Below are 24,302 nucleotides of genomic sequence, written 5' to 3' on the forward strand. Positions count from 1 at the left end.
TATATCCCGAAGGGAATGTGAGTTTTAAAAAACACTTCAAAATCATCATATCCAAATGATTCTTGTCCTTTTAATAGGTTAGATACTTGTACCAATCAGCAATACTGCTATTGTGCAGAACATGTTAGAGCTCCTCTTTGGGAGTTGTCTTCTTTTAAATGGCCTCACTGGTGACAAATCATAATGAGCACAATCAGGAAGCAGCCACAAATCTTTCAAAATAAATTTAATGAGTTAGGTGAATAATTACTACTCTGGTTACAAGCAAGAAACAGTCTTCAGGTGTCAGGGGAAGGTTTCAGGGGTGATGGACAGGGAAGAACATTGAATGGCCATATCTGTATGGGTGGAACTTGAGGGCATATTTGTTTTTATAACCGCTGATAAGGCTGGGCAGTTAGTCAGCAAAGGATGAGGCAATATAAATAGCTGAGAGATGAGTGAGCCAGACTCAGTACAAAAGTACAGAAGATGCAATATAAGTAACGCAAAATGCCAAGTTACCCTCTGTTATGGATTGAATTGTGTCCCCCCAGAATGTGTGTCAACTGGGCTAGGCCTTGATTCCCAGCATTGTATGGTTGTCCACCATTTTGTGATCTGATGTGATTATCGTATTGTAAATTCCAACCTCTATGATGTTAATGAGGCAAGATTAGAGGGAGTTACGTTAATGAGGCAGGACTCAATTTACAGGATTAGGTCCTATTAGAGTCAATCCCTTTTGAGATATAAAAGAGGGAAGAGAGTAAAGAGGAGAAGGGACCTTATGCCACCAAGGAGCCGAGTGCATCCTTTGGACCCAGGATCCCTGTGCTGAGAAGCTTGTAGGCCAGGGGAAGGTTGATGACAAGGACCTTCCCCTAGAGCTGACAGAGAGAAAAAGCCTTCCCCAGGAGCTGACACTCTGAATTAGGATTTCTAGTCTCCTAGGCTGTGAGACCCTCATGGTGTAGTGGTTAAGAACTACGGCTGCTAACCAAAAGGTTGGCAGTTTGAATCCACCAGGCGCTCCTTGGAAACCCTGTGGGGCGGTTCTGCTCTATCCTGTAACATCACTATTAGTCAAAATCAACTCGATGGCAACGAGTAAACTGTGAGGGAATAAATTTCTGTTTGTTAAAGCCACCCACTTGTGATACTTCTGTTAAAGCAGCACTAAATAACTAAGATACCCCTTCCAATTTTAGAAATGTAAAATAGTGTTGAAGTTTCTGGAGTAGAGGTTCTGTCCATTTTTAAGATCACAGATACTTTTGAAAATATGATGAAAGCTGTATACTCTTGCCCCAGAAATTGCACATATATAAACTTTTGCCAAGGTGATCCTTGAAGAACAATCCTTGTCAGAAACTCATACTTAATGCTGTGATTTTTGATTGGCCCCAGCTGTTTCTGTAAATGTAGGCTATTTTGTTCACTATGGGATTGTGGTTTTAAATAACAGTATCAGGAAAAACCTGGGTATTTTTAAATGAACAAAAACTAAGCATTGTGTTATTTATATTTAAGAAAAACCTTACAGTGAAATGTTTGGCCCTTACAGTGGTTTTTCATAATTTAGAAATAGTATAGATCAGTGGCTTTCACACTTTTTTGTGTACAACTTAGTTAGAAATACATTTTACCTAGCAACTCAGAGCACATGTAATGTGTTTGTATTGGCAGCTAAAACAAGTGTTTTTACTAAACTGTCTTACATTGAGGGACATAGTTTGCTGCTTTCTGTTATATTGTGTTTCTTTCCAAGAAAAGTGCTGGTCTACCAGCACATTAGATTAACTTCATTATAACCGAATGGGCCCCAACTCACAGTTTAGGTCATCTAAAAGGGTAAGCAGTCATTTCAATAGACTCACAAAAAACATTTGATAAAACTCAACACTCATTTATGACTTCAGAAATAACAAAAAACCTGTCTTTAAGCTGATAAAAGCCTATATCAAATATAATGACTAATAGTAAAATTAAAAAAAAAAATGTTCAAAGTCAAAAACAAAATAAGATTACCTTTTTCATTCAGCTGTAGTATAGGTGCTAATCAATACAATAAGTCAAGGAATAGTTCTGATATATAAGAGGTGAAAAGGCTTTCTCTTCATTTCCGTATGCTATGACAGTCTGCATAAAAATATTCAAGAAAATCTTCACATTAGTCATTAAAAATAAGATAATTTAGCAAGGTTACTAGAAAGAAGAACAACACTAAAATCAGTTGCATTCTTGTATAACAATAGTACATAATCAATTAGAAAAATGCTAGAGGAAAATGATTTCATTCACAATATTAACAAAAACTGTAGGGTATCTAGAAATAAATCCAGCAAAAGAGGTACAGGTAATAATGGATGTAATGATAGTGTTAATATTTATGTTTGTATGTAATGTATGCAAACATGCATGGGAATGATTAAACACCAAATTCTGATTGTATTGCTAGGGAGTGAGGGTGGGAGGAGACTTTAGCTCTATCCCTAATGTTTTATTACTTGGGGAGGGAAAAAGTTTGTAGTAAATATGAATATTTGATAAAACTGAGTGGTGAGTACGTGGATGTTCATTGTGTACTTTCATGTGTCTGTATATTTAAAATATTTCACAGTTTTAAAAATGAAATGTGAAATATTTCTTACATTCATTTATCAAAATGTTTACAAAAATGGGAAAATGAAAGCCTGAGAGGGTGACACTTTTTAAGATAAGCAGGAGAGAACATATTTTTTATTAGCGTGTGAGGATGGTTTGTATGTTTACTATCCAAGTGTGTCTTTGTCAAAAGAAACCTGTAGGTTACCTGTATGGTCCTGGTGAACATTCAGTTTTGTAAACTCTTATGTGGTCAAATGGGACAAACCCTCAAAGTGCTGTCCTTCCTCCTAATGTCTTAGGTTTCCATGCTCTGACATCTGGCAAGAGTTTTTTTTTGTTTGTTTGTTTTGAGTCAGTTATTTTGTTTGAAAATTGTTTTCATAGATAATCTGTAGTAGAATTGCCCCATAGAATTTCCAAGGCTGTAATCTTTATGGAAGCAGGCTGCTACATCTGTGTCCTGCGAGGCAGCTGGTGGATTCGAACCACCGACCTTCCCCATTAGCAGCCAAACCCTTAACCACTGCGCTACCAGGGCTCTTTGTGCTAAATCTGCTTCTATACAGATGTCTTCATTGAATCCCCTTATGACTCCCCTAGCCTCAGACTTCAGCCAGGAACCCTACCTCCCACTAGCATATTCCTACCCGTTGCTGTTAAGTCAATTTTGACTCACAGCAACCCTATAGGTCAGAGTAAAACTGCCACATAGGGTTTGCAAGGAGTGGCTGGTGGATTTGAACTGCTCGCCTTTTGGTTAGCAGCCGAGCCTTTAACCGTTTTGCGACCAGGGCTCCTAGCATTTTCCTAGGTAATTCAAAGCTGGGCTTCTGATGCTGGGCATTGTTGGGCTTGAACCTCTGTTCTACCACTGGCCAGCTGAGAGTCTGGCAAGTTTCTTAACTTCTCTAAGCTTGTTTCCTCCCATACCAGGCTAGTATGTGAATTAAATGAGATAGCGTATGTAAAGTGGTTAGCACAAAGTCTGGCTGTAATAATGCTTGTTAAATAATAGCAACCTTAATAATATAACACCCAATTGATAGCTGTGAACCAAGACTTGGGAAAGGTGGTCGCCTTAAAGGGTCACCAGCCAACAGCTGCCTGAAGAGTCAGTGGGTTTGGTGAGCTGACTGTGGTGCAGCAGGCTATAAGAGAAGTATTCTGTGGTTCTGCTTCTAAATTGAACTCATGGTTGATATCCACATTGGCTTTTTCTCTTCATTTATCATTCATGCATGCCTTTAGTTTTAGTTTCTTAGTTCCTGATAAATTACCCTTTCTTTGCCTTCTTCTGCATCCTTTTTTTTGGGGGGGTCACCTTGTGGAATAAATATGGAAACAGATGAATGTTCGAAAGTAGGTTTGGAACAGGAAAGAGAAAAACTTAGTTCTGGTTATTCTTTACTGATGTATTTCTTAAAACATAGTTCCAAAATTACTGTGGAGCAATCGAGTCTGTCAGCTGGGAAGAAAATAAAAGAAGGAAGTCAAGAAGGAGTGGGTGAGGAAAACAAAACAGGCACTCCTTAATGTGGAGGTGGGATGAAAAGCTAAGTGGGAGGAGGGCACATGAAATAGAGGGTGGAGCTGTATTTCAAGTAGGGGTGCCTTTTTTCTTGCTTGCTATTTACTCTAGTGTGTTTGTAGCAAGTGCCATGGGGTTATCAGACCCTTGAGTAGGGTGTTATAAGTGAGTTCAAATAATCTATTGACAAAGTTTTTTTTTGTTTGTTTTTTGTTCCTCTACTTGTTAAGTAAGGCCCTGGTGGTGCGGTGGTTAAGCGCCTGGGTGCTAACCGAAAGGTTGGCAGTTTGAACCCACCAGAGATATGGCAGCCTGCTTCTGTAAAGATTTACAGCCTTGGCAAACCTGTAGGGGCAGTTCTATTCTATCCTATAGAGTAATCATGAGTTGGAGTTGACCTGATGGCAACGGGTTACTTGTAAAATGTATTCAAAAATGCAAAGAAGCGTAACCAGTGTCTGCATTCAAGGTGCTTATAGTTTAGTTGGGGAGGCCCGGTGAATCCAGGATTTCATTTGCATATACTGTCAGGTTTGGCATTCTGAGCTCTTTTTCTTCTTATTCATTGTCATTGCTGGTTTTTATAGAGTGCTGTGCTGAGCACTTTACCTGAATTTAATTCTCACAATAACCCCAGTAGGTAGATGCTCTTATTAATTTCTTCTTGTAGATGAGTAAACTAAGACTTAAAACCTGAAACCCATTGCCGTTGAGTCGATTCCGACTCATAGCAACCCTATTGGACAGAGTAGAACTCTGCCCCATAGAGTTTCCAAGAAGCGCCTGGTGGATTTGAACTGTTGACCTTTGGTAAGCAGCCGTAGCTCTTAACCACTATGCTACCAGGGTTAAGACTTAGGAGAAGGTAATTAAATTGCCAAGGATCATGCAGCTTTTAAGTGCTGGAGTCAGGTTCTGAACCCACAAAGTCTGACTCCAGAGCCGATGCTTTTAACCACTATTCTGCCTTTTTTTTTAGGGTTACCTAGAATTTAATTTCCCAGTATCTCAGTATCTCAGAGGAGATGCAATTTGAATTCTCCCTGAAGGGCAATTAGGATTTTCTTAAGCAAAAGGAAGAGAGCCATTTCAAGGGGAAAAAGGGGAAGAAACTAGTATTTATTGTATGGAAGTGCCACACACTGGACAGGTGTTCTACATAGTATGTCTCATTTAACCTTCACTACAAAACTGACGTTTCATCATCCTCTTTGAGAGGTACTGAAACTGATACAGAAGGAGAATAATTTGACCAAAGTTTCATAGCATTATCGGGGAGACAAAGAGAGGAGAGGTAGGATGTAATGGAAGTGTCTGTGTAGATTATGGGATGTGATATCAAGTCTGTCTGGACTAAAAGCCTGTGTTCTTTGTGCTAATGTTAGATTGACCCCAAAATCATGACAAGAAGAAAGGACCAAGAAGTAAGTTAAGCCTTTTGGAGAAAATGAGTTAGAATAATTTAGCTATAACAAAGGATATCTTTGCAAAGTAGGAAGGAACAGAGTAGGAAAAGTGGATTAGAACAAAAAAATTACGGAATATGAACAAGAAGATGGTGAAGAGTGACTTCTTATCTGGAGATGAAGATGGTAACATGTAAAATCATAATCTGATAAAAGTTAATCATTTATTTTTTTCAGTTTTTTAAAAATCTTTTTTTAATGGAGAATTTAAAGCATACACACAAAAATCGACAAAGTACTGACATGAACCCTACCGTGGAGCAGCTCTTCTCCGCGCACCTGGGGTCGCCGTGAGTCAGGATCAGCTTGATAGCGACTAGCAACGTATATCCAGCACTCAGCCCCTGGCCAATCCTGCCTCATCCACATTCCTATTCACTTCTTTGTGTACATACATACATGTATATATATATGTATGCGTGAATATATATATATGTGTGTATATATACTTTTTTTTAAAGAGATCTCAGACATGTCATTCATAAATATTTCAGTATGTATCTCTTTGTGTTGTTAGCTGCCGTCAGGTCAGCCCCCGACTCATGGTAACCCATGCACAACAGAACAGAATCCTGTCATCCTCATTAATATAATCAAATATACAATTAGTATTTCAGTTTCTGGTTGCCTCATAAAATTCGTAATTTTTTAAGTTTATTTGAATCAGGGTCCAAGTAAGGTTCAAACATTAATGATTGGTTGATAGGTCTTTTAAGTCTATTAATCTATAGGTTCACCCTTGATCTCTTTCCCCAACTCCGTTCCTCCTGATTCTTACTGAGGAATCAGGTTGTTCTGTAAAATTTCTCATAGCCTGAATTTTGCTGATTGCATCCTCAACAATAGTTTAACATGTTCCTCTGTTCTCTGTATTTCCACAAATCGGCATTTTGATATAAAGGTTTGATCAGATTCATATTTGACTTTTTTTTTTAACAATACTTCATAGGTGGTGTGTGTTCTTCTTTCTGGGGCATGTCATGTCTGTTTGACTCTTATTTGTGATGTTGTAACAATTGACCCTCAATTAATCAATTCTAATCCTATCATTCTTTCTCTATTGATTAGCTTGAATATTGCTATAAAAAGAAAATTCCCTTTTCTACCGTTTGGCTACTCAGTTACTATAGGAAAGTAAGTGAGTAACTCACTCCCCTGTAGTACAGTTACTATAGGAAAGTAAGTGAGTAACTCCCCTGTAGTACAGTTACTGTAGGAAAGGCAGGACAGATATTTGATTCATTCCCTCCATTTGTCAGTTTTCAAAAAATGATTTGGTCCCCAGCATCTTCATTGGTGATCAATTTGGTTTTTTTTAGTATTACAGTGAACTTATGGATATAAAAATATTTGATATATCTCAACCTAATATTCATTATTCTCTGAGCTTTTCCATGGATTTTGTTATTGCCCCTTGCTGGGATACGTGTCTTTTGAAAAGCAGAAATTTACTGAGAACTACTAAAACTGAACCAAGTGTACAGGTGCTTTTTTATGGCCGTTAAGAGATTTTCACTTTCCCCTCTCTCTCCTAACTTGTATCTTGTACTTTCATGCACTTAACCAGCTGCATGGGAATTGTCCTTTTAGATTTTGTAGACTTTAGTCTCTTTCAGGATTTTTAGAAGATTGCTATAGCAAAAAGAGAAGGCTTTTTTATTTTTTTGCATTGTAATAATTCCCAGTCGCTAACAGTAGATATATTAACTTTCAGTACCTTGGGTTTTCAGAGAACATTTAAGATTGTCATGGTTATAACTATCAAAATGACCTTTCCTAAGAGCCTTATCAGATAGACAGTTGGAGATACCGCTAGTTTCTTAGACAAAGTTCTAACATTTCAAACTCAGTCCTTCCCATGGAATGTAAGAAATATATTGCAGTCTTTTCAGAATTTTCCAGGAAAATTAACTTTATTTCCTTGAAAATCAGCATTCTTATACTTTAGAACTGAGTTTGTAAAGTTTTTTTGTTTTAAATAGAATTTGAAATAGTTGCTACAGTGAAAATATCAAATGGCATTTACTGGACTTTAAAATTTACAAAACCCTCTTCACATCCGTTACCACTCTTCTTAAGCTTCACAGCAACCTAAGCCAATAATTTAGTAATTATTATCTGACAGTCACTGTGCTGAGCCTTAACACGATTGTTCATCTAATCCTTACAATGATCCTGTGAGGTAGGGTCTTTTATTGTTTGTATTTGCATATAAATAAACAGATTTAGAGACATTAGAAAACTTGCTTTCGTCTCACAGTTAGGAAATGGAGGAGTCAAGGATTGAGCCCATGCTCTTAACCACTGGGCCTTATTACCCTGTTTTACAGATAAAATAAATGACCTCTTAGAGATATTTGGAGAGTTTTCCAAGATTGCTTAATTTATACGTGATGGAGTCAGTACAAGAATCCCTGAATCTCCTAGCTGTCAAGCCAGTGCTATCTCCCAGCAGGCCCAGAGTGAAAAGGTCACAGTGGGTCAGCAACCCTGATTTTGTCTCAGCCTGCTGCTGGAGTTCTCTCTAACAATGATAGAGCCAGAAAGGCAGGATTCAAGATTTTGGTAGCAGCATTTTAATTTGATATAAGTAACCCAGCTGAATTAGCACTAAATTAGGACAGTATGTGTCTAGAAACTAAAATCGTATTTGTTATCCCAGCCATATTCATGTTGTTCTCCGCTTGTGGATTATTAGGTGGGAAAAGTCATCTGGATCATTTACTGAGCTTCCTGCTCTACTTTTAGAGCTACAGTACCTTTTTTTCCCTTTTTTGTGTGATGATATACTCAGAAGCCGTGAGTCCCTCTTATAATTCAGATCAAAACAACAGTAGCTGCTGTTTATTTTCTGCTCTATGTCAGATATAAACCAAAACCAAAACCAAACCCATTGCGGTTCAGTTGATTCCGAGTCAAAGCGACCCATAGGACAGAGTAGCGCTACTCCTTAGGCTTTCCAAGGAGCACCTGGTGGATTCAAACTGCCCACATTTTGGTTAGCAGCCAAGCTCTTAACCATTGTGCCACCAGGGCTCCAGATATTGTACTAAATACCTTAAAATTTTTACAGATTTATTATGAAATATTTGTCATACAAAAAGATCAGTACATTTGCTAAATTATTCTGGATCATCCTGCTTAAAGAAACGACATTGCAAATACAGTTTGAGTATCTGGTGTATAGTTCTCCAATGCGTTTTTCTCCCTGCTCCCAAGAGATAGCCACTCTCTAAAGGTTGGTGATTATCATTTCCATGCTCTTAAAAAAAAAAACTTTTCCTTGTTATATATTTATCCCTAAGCAGTATGTACCATAATTTTATACGTTTTTAATTTTCATAGAAATGGTATTTTATTGTTGTAATCTCTGCTGCTTATATTTTTTTTAATTCAACATTGTATTTGTGAGAGTTATCCATATCGGTGAGTGTGTCTCTGATAATTTTTTTTTTAACTTTTGCTGCAATTTGAAAAATCCATTTAATGAATGTACCACTATTTATCTATTTGCTGTTAATGGAATAGTGCTCCTGTGAGCATTCTTGTGCATGTCTTCTTGTACACAGAGTTCTCTAGAGCCTGTGTACACAGTAGAATCGCTGTGTTGTATGATACGTACATCTTAAGAAACACTGTCATTAGATGCTGTTGAGTTGATTTCTACTCAGAGCAGCCCCATGTGACAGAGTATATAACTGCCCCATAGCCTTCCTAGGCTGTAAGCTTTATGAAAGCAGATCTCCATGTCTTCTCCCAAAGAGCTGATACATATTGCCAAATTGTTACAGTGATTGATTGAGCTTACACTTCCTCAAGCAGTGTCTTTGAGTTCTCATTTTTCCATATCCTAAACAACACTTGGTGTCATCAGACTTTCAGATTTTTGCCATTCTTTTTATTGATGTTAAAAATTAGTTTTGTGCTTTTTAGTATATATACCTATATATTATTATTATTTTTCTACTTTGGTGTAAGCCTACCAATGTTAGGATAAGAGGGTGGGCCTAAGATAAGATGGTTGACCTTGGATTAGGTGATAGCTTTGTCAGCACCAAAGCCCATGCCTGCTCCTCTGCACTCTATACCCAGGGATCATGGTAGTGATGGTAACAGAGTTGGCTCAGTAATTTAGGAACTAATTATTGAATTTCACGCATTATGTCCTGCTTTTCCTTTCATCTCATCTAACTATTTCCTGAGACCTTCTACTAAAAGATAAATAGAACAGAGAAAATAAAACTTCACTAGCCTTCCTGTTTTTAGTAAACTCTTTCTAAAGGGTTTACTTCTAAAGGGTTAAACTTAATAGCAGGCCTGACTCTGACTCATTTGTACCTAGCTAGTATCCATTGTTGACATCCTGGTGGCATAGTGGTTAAGAGCTATGGCTGCTAACCAAACGGCCGGCAGTTCGAATCCGCCAGGCGCTCCTTGGAAACCCTGTGGAGCAGTTCTGCTCTGTCCTATAGGGTGGCTATGAGTTGGTATCAACTCAGCAACAGGTTTTTAAGGGTTTTAATATCCATTGTTTCTTCGTTAGTATAGCGTTGAGAACTGACTACCCTGCCCCAGGATAGTCACAGTGGAGAACCCCTTCCTTCTTCTAATTCAGGAGCTTGCGTGCATGTGGGACTGTCATTCTGTGCTGTGTTCCTGAGTGGGCTACAACTCCGTGCCGTTATCATGTGTGGACAGCTAAGAAAGGACTACGTGGATTCATAGAAAGGTATCCATTTGTGGCTAGAAGCCACTCCTCAGACAGTGTGATTGAGGACCCTTTTAGCAATTTGGCTAGAGAGCCAGCATCATTAGATTGTTTTAGATGAACCAGGTTGCTGTTGGCTGTGGCTTCTTTGGCTAGTTTTTCTTTTAACTTTTTGTTGAAATATAATAAATACACAGAAAAGTGTGTATGACTCTGGTAAAGTTTTTTTTTTTCTTTTGCTATTTGAAGAATCCATTGAATGAATGTATCAGTATTACTAATGTGTAGTTCAATGAATTTTCAAAAATTGAGCATACCCATGGAACCAATACCCAGTCAAGAAACAGAACATGACCGGCACCTCACTAGCCCTCTTTGTGCTCCTTTGCAGCCACTATTCACCCAATGACAAGTACCGTTTATTCTGACTGCCAGGAACCCAGATTAGTTTTGCCTGTTTTTATGCTTTATATAAATGTATACTTTTTTGGGTCTGGCTTCTTTCATTCAACCTTAAGATTGCGAGATCTACCCATACTGCTATGCATAATGATGGATTATTCTTTTTTTTTTTTTTTTTGGTGTTTAGTATTCAATTGTGTTCCTTTGGCTCATTTTAATATAGCATTGCCAGTGATCCGTATCTGTGTGTGTTTCGGGTGACGGTATATTCTTGCTTTATCTCTGTTTGAAATGCAGGTAAAGATAAAGGGTAGCAATTGGAATGGTAAAATATTCAGGAACATCAAATACAAGGCTGACTGAGCTAGAGCTGGTCAACCTGAAAGAATCTTAAGTTCTGTATAGAGGCCATGATCTTCGTCTTTGCAAGCTTTGAACTGAGATTTTTTTCCCTCTAAACCAGGTTATTGACCAGATTGTGAATAGGCAAATCAGATCACATTTAGACTGAAAATCAGATCTTCATCTCACACTTGTGACATTTATGGCCTGTTGTGTTGAAAGAAAATTTTCTGTGAACTTGGGTGTCCCATCGTGTCCCTCTTAGTTCACACATTGTAGAAGTCTGAGCTTGGCATTGTGAAGGACTAAGAAAGCTCTGAAGAACAAGTCTTTCAGGAGCTGAGGTTTTAGAATCTTCATTTAGTAGAAATCGGAGGCACTCAAATTTCACCTTGATATGAGAGAACTTCAAACAATTCCCTGGCAAAAGGCCTTTTTTTCCTTGAGGAGTTGGGGCTCTGGATACTTCAGACAGCACCTGAACCCCTCAGGTAGAGTGAGGAGATGTTTCAGGACCTCAGGTAGAGCAAGTCTGGAATTGAACTGGATCTTTAGTAAGAAATTGAGCGGACTAGTTAAGAACCTGGAAAGTAGTAGACTACTTACAACGAGTGTGAATACAACTGATTGCTTTCTGACTGGTTAAAGGTGAGTGAGCACTTCCTACGCTGTGTCTTGCACATTCTGTAACGTCATTGTCACTAGATCTGTTGATTCAAGTGTTTTGGGGATATGAATCTTGGCTCAGTACTATCCAGCACTAAGTGGCTAAAGTTTGGGTCTGAGAACGCCATCTGGTGGCTTTCTGTAGACATCTATCTAATGTAGTAAAGTAAGGCTAATCATTAAGCCATTTAAAAATACAAGGAAAAAGAAAAATAAACTACATCAAAAATGTGTTGTACTACAGGTTTATCTTTGCAGATGAAAGAGCCCATTTATTAGTGTAAGCAGGACCAGTATTAAAAGTTATTTATTCCAGGATCTTTGGATATTTTCAGTCAAGATGCCATTTTTGGAGAGACACTAATCTTGGAATTTCATCTCCCAGTCCCTAAATTGCGAAGTCTTTATTAGAAAGGTAGCATTTAGAGGTTTTACCTATTTGTTTTTAACATGCATATTTTACCCTAACTGAATTAGGTATTAAAATATTAGAAGAGTAGTATACTATATATATATTATCATTTGCAATTTATAAAAATAGCATTTTATCCTATTTTTACCAGTCTAGATCAAATCCATGAGACTTTACATCACAAATGTAATGACTCAGCCAAGAACAGTTAACTTTCTTTTCAGAGGTAACTTGGCAAGTTCCAAAAAGCTCCTTCAGTGATTCTGTTCAGTTAATTATAGAGCACATAGGGAATTGAAAATTAAAAATAAGTATGAATGGGGGCATGTGGATCTCATTTTGTCTTGTAAGTGCTCGTAATACCAACAATCTCACAGGGATCTTAAGTATAATTTTTTATAAAGCCCTTCAAGTTCTTTAGGGAAAACTATCATTTAAACTGTTATTAGTTTATACTATGCTATTCCATTTATCCTGCTTGTGTTCAAGCATTTTTGACTAATAATATGTGTTGGTTCGAACTTTTTTTAAAGTTCATCTTATACCAATGACTGTAACAATTACAAAACTTTAAAATCCACATTTTTTGCTTTTTTGTTAAATGCTTTTTCCTCTCTCTCAGGTAACAAATATACTCTAGAGACTAGACCAAACCAAGAAGGCATCGATGTAAGGCAAGAACTACTGAAATTCCATTCTACTTATTATTCGTCCAACTTAATGGCTATTTGTGTTTTGGGTCGAGGTAAGAATCCTTAAAAATTTCATAGAATTGAATAATCTAAGTTTTTCATGTTTTTTTTTGTTAACTTTTATTGAGCTTCAAGTGAACGTCTACAAATCAAGTCAGACTGTCACATATGAGCTTATATACACCTTACTCTGTACTCCCACTTGCTCTCCCCCTAATGAGTCAGCCCTTCCAGTTTCTCCTTTCGTGACAATTTTGCCAGCTTCCAACTCTCTCCATCCTCCCATCCCCTCTCCAGACAGGAGATGCCAGCACAGTCCCAAGTGTCCACCTGATATAAATAGCTCCCTCTTCATCAGCATCTCTCTCCCACCCACTGTCCAGTCCCTTTCATGTCTGATGAGTTGTCTTCGGGAATGGTTCCTGTCCTGGGCCAACAGAAGGTTTGGGGACCATGACCACTGGGATTCCTCTAGTCTCAGTCAGACCATTAAGTATGGTCTTTTTGTGAGAATTTGGGGTCTGCATCCCACTGATCTCCTGCCCCTTCAGGGGTTCTCTGTTGTGCTCCCTGTCAGGGCAGTCAGCAGTTGTGGCCGGCCACCAACTAGTTCTTCTGGTCTCAAGATGATATAGATCTCTGGTTCATGTGGCCCTTTCTGTCTCTTGGGCTCTTAGTTATCGTGTGACCTTGGTGTTCTTCATTCTCCTTTGCTCCTGGTGGGTTGAGACCAATTGATGCATCTTAGATGGCCGCTTGTTAGCATTTAAGACCCCAGACGCCACATTTCAAAGTGGGATGCAGAATGTTTTCATAATAGAATTATTTTGCCAATTGACTTAGAAGTCCCCTTAAACCATGGTCCCCAAACCCCCGCCCTTGCTCCGCTGACCTTTGAAGCATTCATTTTATCCCGGAAACTTCTTTGCTTTTGGTCCAGTCCAGTCCAGTTGAGCTGACCTTCCATGTATTGAGTATTGTCCTTCCCTTCACCTTAAGTTTTTCGTTTTGTCTTTTTCAGAGTATTTGAAGAAGGATTAAGGAATGGCCATTTCTCTGCTCAGAGACTTTGAAATGGTCATTTTGTTTGAAAATATGCAAAGGGAGATTTTGCTTTATTTTTCCATGTCCAGAAAGAAGTTTAGGTGATTTTAAGTGAAAACCAGAAGAGAAATAAATTAGTAGTAGATGCTCTAACCATCTAAAAGCAAGGGAAGAAAAGGTAAAGGAAAAGGTTGATAGATTTGACCTTGTAACAATTCAAAAACTGGAGACAGTTAAAAGGCAGATAATGATAAGCTGGAAAAACCACTTGAAACATAAACAACAAAAATTTGATTTTAAAAATGCAAATTAACCAATGATAATATTTTGTTTCCCCCTATTAAATTACTGTAGTTTGGCTTTTGTTTTTGTTTTGTTTGACCCACAATGAAAGGGGGTCATGCCGTTTTGTGTTGGTGGTGGTGGTGGTGTGATTTGCTCTCGTTTTTCTAGCGCTGTTTAACGAGACCCATCACTCTTTAAAGGTACATATATATTTCTGCTTCTAGAAATACAGCCTAATGGAATAATCAGAGTTGTTCAGACAGGTTTCTTTCAGTATAGTAGGTACTAGTGAAAAGTTAGAAACAATTTAAATGTCCGTTAAAAGAAGATTGGTTAAATAGTGATATTATAACCGTTATATCTCACAGAAAATTGCGTTGTTCTCCTACTCTCTATCTTACCTGATTTATTTTTCTTTATAACATTTATCACCATCTGAGATATTAAATATGTTTGTTTATTATTGTCTACCCTACCAGAATGTAAGTTATTTAAATACAGAAACTTTGTTTTGTTCACTGCTCTATCTCTAGTGCCTGGGTTAGTTTTTAGTACATCGTAGGCACTTGGTAAATATATATTGAATGAATAAACAATTTTATGACAGTATTTTAATATGGCAAAATATTTTTAATATGTTTAATAGAAATCAAAAGCATTCTAAAACAAAAACTATGTGCTAGATGCTCCCATTTTGGAATTTACAAAAAATCTTAATAGACATATGTTATAGACATAAAGAAAAATGGAAAAACATGTATTAGGAATTTAATAATATAGTTAATAGTTAAGAAGTCACACTCTGGAGTCTGACAGCCTAGGTTTGAATGTTACCTGCAGCCTAGGTATAGAATGTTAAATATCACTTTGTGTTTAGAACCCAGTTCTAGGAGTAGATTCCTAAACTCTATTTTTGTCTATGTCATATTTGAGATAAAACGCATGATTTTAATACAGTTATTTGACAAGTAATAATGGCGATAGATGAATCAACACAAACCTGCCTTCATGATTTAGTGGAAGTGACAGAATAAGTGTCTGAAAGAAGTAAGAGATGTTTCAGTTCCCTAAACTCATCCTCTCACAGTGTGACTGACTTCCTGTGCTGAGCTCAGCAGGCTTATGAGGGGTCCTGAGAGAGGTGTCTTTGTAGTCTAGGTATGAGGAGGAAACAGGAGCTGTTAGAAGGTTGATAGATAATTGACTCCCTCTTCTGGAGGGGGAGGAGGGAAGAGTAACCATGGCGAAGGATCTCTATCTCAAGGGGACAAACATTTTTTTTCCCTATTCTCCTCTGTGAGTCATCCCTCTGCTTGTGGCAGCACTCATTACTTGAGCACTTGGTAAGTAGGTACTATGAAGTTACAGACATTGGGATTGCCAACCACTGGTGAAAGGAAAATGAGACTCAGTTTCTAGTTACCTGGTAGCTCACAGTTTAGTAGGAAAGACAGACTGTGCAGTATTGTTCAACTGCCCCACCGTTTAAAAGCGACAATATAACTTATGCTTCTAGGTTAGAAATACCCAAGAAGAAAGGCGCACCTGGTAGAACTTTGCTCTAAAGGGTCTGGCTGTCATCACTACTTTAGGTTGAAAAGCCTTTGTTGACTGCCCGCCTTATTTCATTATCATACATCCGATCTGTACATAAAGATATCTCTGACTTCTCTGCAAATATAACCGCTCCATTCCTGAGTTCACATGCCATGTAACAGGCAGCCACTGGTCAGCCTTTTATTTGGCTCTGGACATTTTGGGGTCCTTCATACATGTCAGAAAATTGAGGTAAAAATAGGTGTACTTTATTCAGTGCAAATGCCAACATTTGCAGACTTTAAAGAGAATTTCATATGACATAAAGGTACTTTTCAAATAATGATTAAATACTGTCTAGAGAGTTTATGGGAAGAGTTCAAAATGGGTCATAGGATATCAAGGGAAATTTCTTATTTGATTCAAATTCTTACTAACAGTAACAAGTAATGAATGTTTATATCATTTATAAATAACCTATTTTTTAGGGGGCAAAGTCAAGGTGAGTAGTTGTTTATAAAAAGATAACCTTTTTTGTATATTTTCATTTTAGAATAGTAGTAATACATGCACATGGAAAAAAAATTCATCTACACAGAGAGGTATAAAATGAGAAATAAGTTCTTCCTCACTCCATTTTACAATTGCCATGTCCCCTTCTCAAAGATAGTCACCTTAAGCCATTTCTTATGGTACTTTCAAAAGTAGAATTTTGTTGATGTGCCCACATAATATGTTATATCTTTTTTAAAAAAATTAAATGAGATTGTACTACATGCATTGTTCTGTGACTTACAGTTTTCACTTAATAGAGCTTTGAGATATTTTCATATCAGCACATACAGATCTTTTCCTTGTCTCCTTACTGGCTTTGTTAAATTCCAGTGTGCGGATGTTTCATAACATCTTTAGGTTAATAGATGTTTAGGTCATTTCCAGTTTTTTATGTTATAAACAGCACTGTAGTGAGCTTTGTACATACATATCTCTGCAAACTTCTGCAAGTGTAACTATTAAAGAGTATATGTACCTGAAAACATATAAGAGCACCATTTTAAGTGACCATATAATTGTGTCAACTATTGCAAGTCTTTGAGTGACTTTGGCACATTATGATACAAAATCATTTTAGACTGGGAGAGGCTTGTCATCATTTTACCCAATTTCCTTGTTTTAGAGAACCTGGAGTGGTTTAACAGATTGTCCAAGTAATTGGCTGACATAGCTAATTGGTGAAGCTGGGGTTAGAATCCAAGTCCTTTGGGTTGGGTTACAGTGTTCCTTTCACAACTTTACACTATTCCCCCACAAAATCAATCATTGTGTGTATTTTGTAAGGTGAATGTTACAATCAATCTGTTAATAGTTCAGTATGTGCCTGTTGGGAATCCTACTAAAATCAGTTTTCCAAATGTAACTGATTATTATTGGTTCTAATATTTGTTTTAAATGTATTGCAAGATAATATTCTTGAAACAGTGTTTTAAACTATGAAAGGCTAGACATGTGTGAGGTATAATCACTGTCAATATTGCTCAGCAGCTTTAGAAATTGTGTACGTACTTGTAGGATTTAAGTGAGTACTTCAACTTTATCAGATGTAGTTTCAAAAAATTCCAGGTTTTCCTTTTAATAGTGCTAAGATTTTTTAAAAGGAGAGTTTAATGTCTTAAATACTACCTGCCATGTATTATAATTAGTTTAAGCCCTGTTTTCAATGTCTGTTTTCTTGTAGAATCCTTAGATGACTTGACTAATTTGGTGGTAAAGTTATTTTCTGAAGTAGAGAACAAAAACGTCCCATTGCCAGAATTTCCCGAACACCCTTTCCAAGATGAGCATCTTAAAGTAAGTGCATGTATTTTTGGTATTTTCTTTTTTTAATTTATGGACATATGATGTATACCTGGTTTACCAGAGACTACATGAAACATTTTAGAGGTTTTATCATATGCATAGTTTTTAATATTTGTTGGAGAATTGAATCAAATCACTTTCACATTTATTAGGGACATGTCATTGTTATGTGCCGTTGAATTGGTTCCAAATCATAGCAGAATGAAACACTGCCCAGTTGTATGCCATCCTCAAAATCGTTGCTGTTTGAGCCCACTGTTGCAGCCATTGTGTCAGTCCGTCTCACTGAGGGTCTTCCTCTTTTTTGCTGACCTTCTTCTTTGCCAAACCTGATGTCCTTCTCCAGAGTCTGGTCCCTTCTGGTAACATGTCCAAAGTACATAAGATGAAGTCTCGCCATTCTTGCTTCTAAGGAGCATTCCGGCTGTACTTCCTCCAACACAGATTTGTTCATTCTTTTGGCAGTCCATGGTGTATTTAATATTCTTTGCCAACACCACAGTTCAGAGGTGTCAGTTCTTCTTCGCTATTCCGTATTCATTTTCCAGCTTTTGCATGCGTATAAGGCAATTGAAAATACCATGGCTTGGGTCAGGCACAACTTAGTCCTCAAGGTGACATCTTTGTTTTGGACACTTTAAAGAGGTTTTATGCAGCAGATTTGCCCAATGCAGTACGTCGTTTGATTTCTTGACTGCTGCTTCCATGGTCATTGATTGTGGATACAAGTAAAATGAAATCCTTGACAACTTCAGTCTTTTCTCCATTTATTGGGATGTTGTTAATTGGTCTAGTTGTGGAGATTGTTTTTCTTTATGTTGAGGTGTAATCTATATTGAAGACTGTTTATCCTTATCTTCATCCATAAGTGCTTCAAGTCATCTTCACTTTCAGCAAGTGAGGTTGTGTCATCTGCATATCACAGGTTGTTAATGATTCTTCCTTCAATCGTGATGCTTCGTTCTTCTTTGTATGGTCCAGCTTCTTGGATTATGTACTCAGCATACAGATTGAATAAATATCGTGAAAGGATACAACCCTGACGCACACCTTTCCTGATTTTAAACTATATAGTATCCCCTTACTCTGTTGGAATGACTGCCTCTTGATCTATGTACAGGTTCCTTATGAGGACAGTTAAGTGTTCTGGAGTTTCCATTCCTCACAATGTTATCCATAATTTGTTTTGATCCACATAGTCGAATGCCTTTGCATAGTCGGTAAAACCACAGGTAAACATGTTTCTGGTATTTACTGCTTTCAGCCAAGATCCATCTGATATCAGCAATGATATCCCTCGTTCCGTGTACCACAAAAAAAATATCAATATGTTCTGATCATTCCATGCAAGAGGTAGTTTTGGTAGCTCTAGCTTTGGCAGACTCTAGAAGCTATCATCTGATGCCAGAAGGCTAGCATCCAGTACTACTTAGTTGCGTGGTCCGTGGAACCAAACGTGGGCTACATACCAACGGTAATAAAATTCCACTAAGAAAGAACCTGGGCCATTTATTTCTTGGTGATTGGTATGATTTTCTCTGACAATAGATTCTCGCCTGTATTTTGAGATTTTTCCATGAAAATCAGTATTCTCCATAATTAGTAAGTATATTATTCAGTAGGAGTTATATATAGCTAATCTTTTGTGATTTTTTCCCCCCCAGCAACTTTACAAAGTAGTACCCATTAAGGATATTAGAAATCTCTATGTGACATTTCCCATACCTGATCTTCAGAAATACTACAAATCAAATCCTGGCCATTATCTTGGTCATCTCATTGGGCATGAAGGTCCTGGAAGTCTGTTATCAGAACTTAAATCAAAGGGTAAGTCTCTTGGGTACCCGCTTCTGAAGGTAGTGCCCCACCACATCTTTTCATTCTGGCTCTCATTTGCTCCTAAATATTTTCCTGTAAAGGAACCTTTTTAGATGAGATTGTTTGGGTTAATGGTACAGTGAGATGGTGGTTGTTAGTGTACTTTTGCTTTTTAGTGTTTTTCATAATTTGTTTTACCCTTCAATATTGAGCAGCAAAGCTTAGATATTTCAGAAGATAATTGTGGTGCATGTTTAAAATAAGAAAGAGGTTAGAAAGTAAAAGCTCACATTGGATATTCTTTACCATCTGTGTGAAGTAAGATGTAATACACTTTATTTACCTGCCTATGCTTATTCATTAACCCAGAAGGGTATACTGTACAGTGAAACCTGTGCGAACCTGAACTCAACAGGACTGCCATGTTTTTCCAGGTCTCGCAAGTTTCCGGCCTTTGACAGGGTAGAGTATTACCGCTTCAGTATTTCAGTGGAAAATATTTGAGTTTTCCTTCTCTGGCAGGTTTCTACCTTACACAGGCTCTGGCTTTCACAGGTTTTATTGTACTAGGTTCTGTTCAATAGGTAATTTCCTAAGGCTACTCTCAACTCAGACTCTCTGCTTTGGCATAACACTCAAGCACATAGTCCACTCTTGATTTGGGAACTGATTTGAGGAGTCTTAAGGAAAGTCCCCAGCCCAAAAAGCCCATGAGCCTTCTGCAGTGTCTGAAACTGCTTTTCTGAACTGATTTTTTTTTTTGTCTTTGCTGCAAGAGGTCCATTCTGATCTTTTGGGAACATATAGTATGTCTTTATTTAAAAAAATTCGTTGTCTTAAGAAACCACACATGCAAACATGTTGATTTCCTTTGAATATTGCAGGCTGGGTAAATACTCTTGTTGGTGGGCAGAAGGAAGGAGCCCGAGGTTTTATGTTTTTTATCATTAATGTGGACTTGACTGAGGAAGGATTATGTAAGTATTGACCTTTTTGTTTTTAAATGAAAATTAACTTCTTATTTTTTTTTTTTTTTAAACCTCTTTATGCTGTTGGTCTGTTTTATGTTGAAAAGCTGTAAGCACTTAAATTCATACACTTATCCATTGCATTTTTTTGTGTATAACTTGGCCTTCACTTCACGGATGATTTCCCACCCTTAACAACTGATAGTTATGCTGCGCTTATAAAATGTGTACTTAGCTTCTCCTCTGCTCATTCACTGTCCTAAAGACCCTTCTGTCACATATCCCTGAGCCCAGAGGGCCATGTGTGCGGGACACCTGAAAGCAGCCTCAGGGAGGCGAGGACTTCATTTTCTAAGAGGGACCATCTTCTACTTACCTGACTTTACCTTAGGAGTGAGCTCACTGCTTTGAAGGATTCAAGGACTGAATGGTTTTTAAGTGTACCCCTTTTTTCCAGTACATGTTGAAGATATAATTTTGCACATGTTTCAATACATTCAGAAGTTACGTGCGGAAGGACCTCAAGAATGGGTTTTCCAAGAGTGCAAGGTACCTTTTTTTCACCAAAAATTTTCTTAAGGAATCTATTCTTCAAAAACAAATATGTGGATTAATTTAAATTTAAGACCCAGTTAAAATTTCTAAGTTTTTAAAAAATCTAAATTCTAAAATTTTATCATATATAATAACACTATTATTGAGGCGTAGTTGTACTAGCCTGATTGGCTACCTGGGGTGCAATTAAGGGTTAAGGCATCATGTAGCCTTTTTTTAGGACAGAAAAAGGAAGACGTTGGATTGCCTTTCCATCCCTCAGAAGAAACCCAGCAATTTCTTGAGCTGATGTGTATCAGGTCTTATGTTACCTCCTGCCTGAAAGCTGCATGAGCTATGTCGTTTTCAGACCTGGTGATAAAAGCCCATGGCAACCTCTCAGAGGAATGGTGAATTGTTTTATATATGATTATGTTTTTAAAAGTGAGTTTATTATGGCATGTGCGGAAAAACCTGGCTATCTTTTTTTTTTTTTTTGCATAAAACAAAAGGTGTTCTTTCAAAGTTCGAAGGGCTTCTTTTAAAAGAATTTTCAAGATACATAGTTTATGTTTAAGGCATGTCAGGATTCTGAAATATATGTTAGTATGTGAGACATTGTCTTTACTTAGGTATATGTTGAAAGGTGTAAGCTCCGCTTGTGAAAATTGTGACAATAACTTCTGATCTGGGTGCAGTTCCCTGAATGGGTCACCAAAATCATCATCTATGAAACTGTTAGGTCTCAGAAGATTCTCCCCCACAGTTTCCCTGATTATTTGACTAGTAGTTTCAACAATTTAGGGTATAGAATCATATTCTTTGTTATTGTTGTTCAAAATTGTTACCTGTTTTGCCTTTGGTTTTAAGCTAGGTTAGTGGGTTGAGTTTTATGCAGTAAGAAACCTTCATTCTGTGTTCTGTACATTTCTAAATCAAGCATAGACAGTTTTTCAGAACATGTGATAAGTTAAATATGGAGTAGAAAGTCCATAGTACAAACCAAATACTAAAAGAAGTGTTTCTAAATATTGGATTTATGTCTAATTGGATTGACTTTCTGTTTTAGGACTTGAATGCTGTTGCTTTTAGATTTAAAGATAAGGAAAGGCCACGGGGCTATACATCTAAGATTGCAGGAATATTGCATGTAAGTTGTTGTTATTTAACTGTGTACATTGGTGTGTAGAGTATTTCAGTTGTCCTGCATGTATTACTTTCAGTACCACATGAATGATAAAAATCAAAGCTGCAGCATAAAACCTTAGACTCTGTAGCAACTGGGCAAACTCTGATGTCAAGACATGTTTAAAATCTTAATTTTCATCATCCTGAAAATTATCTGTAATTTTTTTTTTATTACATAGGCATTTTGCTTATTGACTTTTAATATCTTTCAATTCTACAATGAATCGAGCATTCCCTGTGTGAAGGCTATACATCATCTACTTGTCTCCATCTCCATTGCTTCCACCCTAGTCCCAGCTACCATCGTTTCTTGCTGGGACTGCCATAATAGCCTCTTCCTAGGACCCCTGTTTTCCTGCTTGCCCCCCATTACAGTTTATTTTTTTCAGCTTCAGTGGTCTTTTGAAAACTAAAATCAGATTGTTTCACTTCTCTGCTTAAAATTCTCTAGTGCTTTCCCATCAGAGCTGGAATAAAATCCAAAACTTTACCCTTGCCTACAGGGTGATCTGGCTCAAACTTACCTGTTTAACTGCATTTCATACTGCTCCCCAGGCCACATTTCTCTCTCCTTTTCCACTCCAGCTTTACTGCTCTTTGTCTAATCTTGAAGCTTTGAGTTTGTTCCTCCCTCTTAGGGCTTTTACATTTGCAGTTTTCTCTACCTGGAGCACTCTTCCCCCTGATCTTTGCATGGCCAGGTTCTTCTTTTCATTTGGGTCTCCACTCAGATGTCTCGTTCTCAGAGAGTTCTTCCCAAGCCTCCCTATATGAAATAATCCCATGCTTCTCTTTTACTTTCTTTATAGCACCTATCACTAACTAAAAATTACAGTGTTTGTTTATTGCCTGCTTCCCCTCTCAATTAGAATGTAAGCCCTTTGGAGAACAGGGACTTTATCCGTTTTATCTACCATTGTTGTCGCAGTACCTAGGACAGTGCTTTGCACAGAGTGGGTATTCATTAAACGTTATATTGACTGTATCGGTGAGTCTTTTCCTATTTATTGGAAGTTGCTCTTACTGAAAAGCATTTTCTACATTATTTTTCTACTCTAGCTGAAAATATAAATTATTTTTCTCCACAACAGTTTTCTAAATGCTTGTCTGATTTCCTTTGTAGATATTAGAGAGGAAATTCTGTTCATAAAGAAGTGCAGGTCTTTATATTAAAAATCCCGTAGGTGTCAGTATTCCGCCATCAAATCTTCCTCATTAAGAAGCACTCGGTTTCTAGCCAGGAATATTACTCATATTTTTCCCTGAAAGAAATGTGGTTTTTCTCTCTCTGATGGAGATGTATTTGGGGATTAACTCCAAAATCATTCTACAAAATGAAAGTGCTTGAAGTTTTGGGTAGGAAAGAGAAAAGATTCAGGACTATAGACATTTTTTCAGTGGAGTAAAATTTAACTGAAAGGAAGAGGGGAAATAAAATAATGGATTTAATGTGTTAAAAGATCTGTTTGCTTTAATAAATATTAAATTCTCTAGTAGGCTTGCAAAATTTATTTATTTTTTTTCCTTTTAAAAAGTATTATCCCCTAGAAGAAGTGCTCACAGCTGAATATTTGCTGGAAGAATTTAGACCTGATTTAATAGAGATGGTTCTCGATAAGCTCAGACCAGAAAATGTTCGGTGAGTTACCCTACAGATTTTATTGTTACATACTCAATTTTCAGTAATGCTTAGAATCTGAAAATTTGTAATTGTGAATAAAATGTTTTTAAACTTTCTATCAAGCATGATCCAAAAGTAGAGAGAATAGTTTAATGAATCAGCACCCAACTTTTTAACAATTATCAATACATGACCAGTCTTTTTTCATCTATATCCATCCCTTTTCACTTATCCTTCCTACCCTAGTTTATTCTGAAGCAATATTCTCTAAAAAATAAAGATTATTAAAAAAAAAAAAATCTTAATTTCGTTATCATGAATAAAATGTGATAATAAATTATTTTTTCCTGGCTTCATCCAGACTTAAATGGCCAAAGTATCAGCTCATCTGTCTTGCTCTTATAAGCAAGTGAAGGCACCCTTTTTTTTTCCTTGAGTGAGATTAAAGATTAAAATCTAAGAAACCTTCTGATTGACTAGTGGTTAACCAGGAGACCAAAAGTTGGACCTCTTAGTGCAGTAACTGAGGTATTCTTGCTAGAGGAAGGACAGCCTTGAGGAGCTTGTGCTATTTCTGCCTAAAGTTAATGCTAGAAGGAATATACTTGAATGGCATGTTGTTTTGCTTTTTTTTTTTTTTCTTTAC

At 37.2% G+C, this 24,302-nt stretch overlaps 1 protein-coding gene across 2 annotated transcripts in view; it reads left to right on the forward strand.

The window, feature by feature from the left end:
• Positions 1-24,302, forward strand: part of IDE (insulin degrading enzyme) — a 113,867-nt gene that overhangs the window by 49,936 nt on the left and 39,629 nt on the right. For both annotated transcript variants that reach the window (XM_023546922.2, XM_003409234.4), the window contains exons 5-11: positions 12,736-12,858; positions 17,406-17,518; positions 19,192-19,354; positions 20,230-20,322; positions 20,771-20,862; positions 21,917-21,997; positions 23,571-23,674. In XM_023546922.2, the coding sequence (XP_023402690.1) occupies positions 12,736-12,858; positions 17,406-17,518; positions 19,192-19,354; positions 20,230-20,322; positions 20,771-20,862; positions 21,917-21,997; positions 23,571-23,674 (769 nt within the window). The remainder of the gene's footprint in view (positions 1-12,735; positions 12,859-17,405; positions 17,519-19,191; positions 19,355-20,229; positions 20,323-20,770; positions 20,863-21,916; positions 21,998-23,570; positions 23,675-24,302) is intronic.

Source organism: Loxodonta africana, chromosome 16 (genome assembly GCF_030014295.1).
Source record: "Loxodonta africana isolate mLoxAfr1 chromosome 16, mLoxAfr1.hap2, whole genome shotgun sequence".
Taxonomy (NCBI): Eukaryota; Metazoa; Chordata; class Mammalia; order Proboscidea; family Elephantidae; genus Loxodonta; species Loxodonta africana.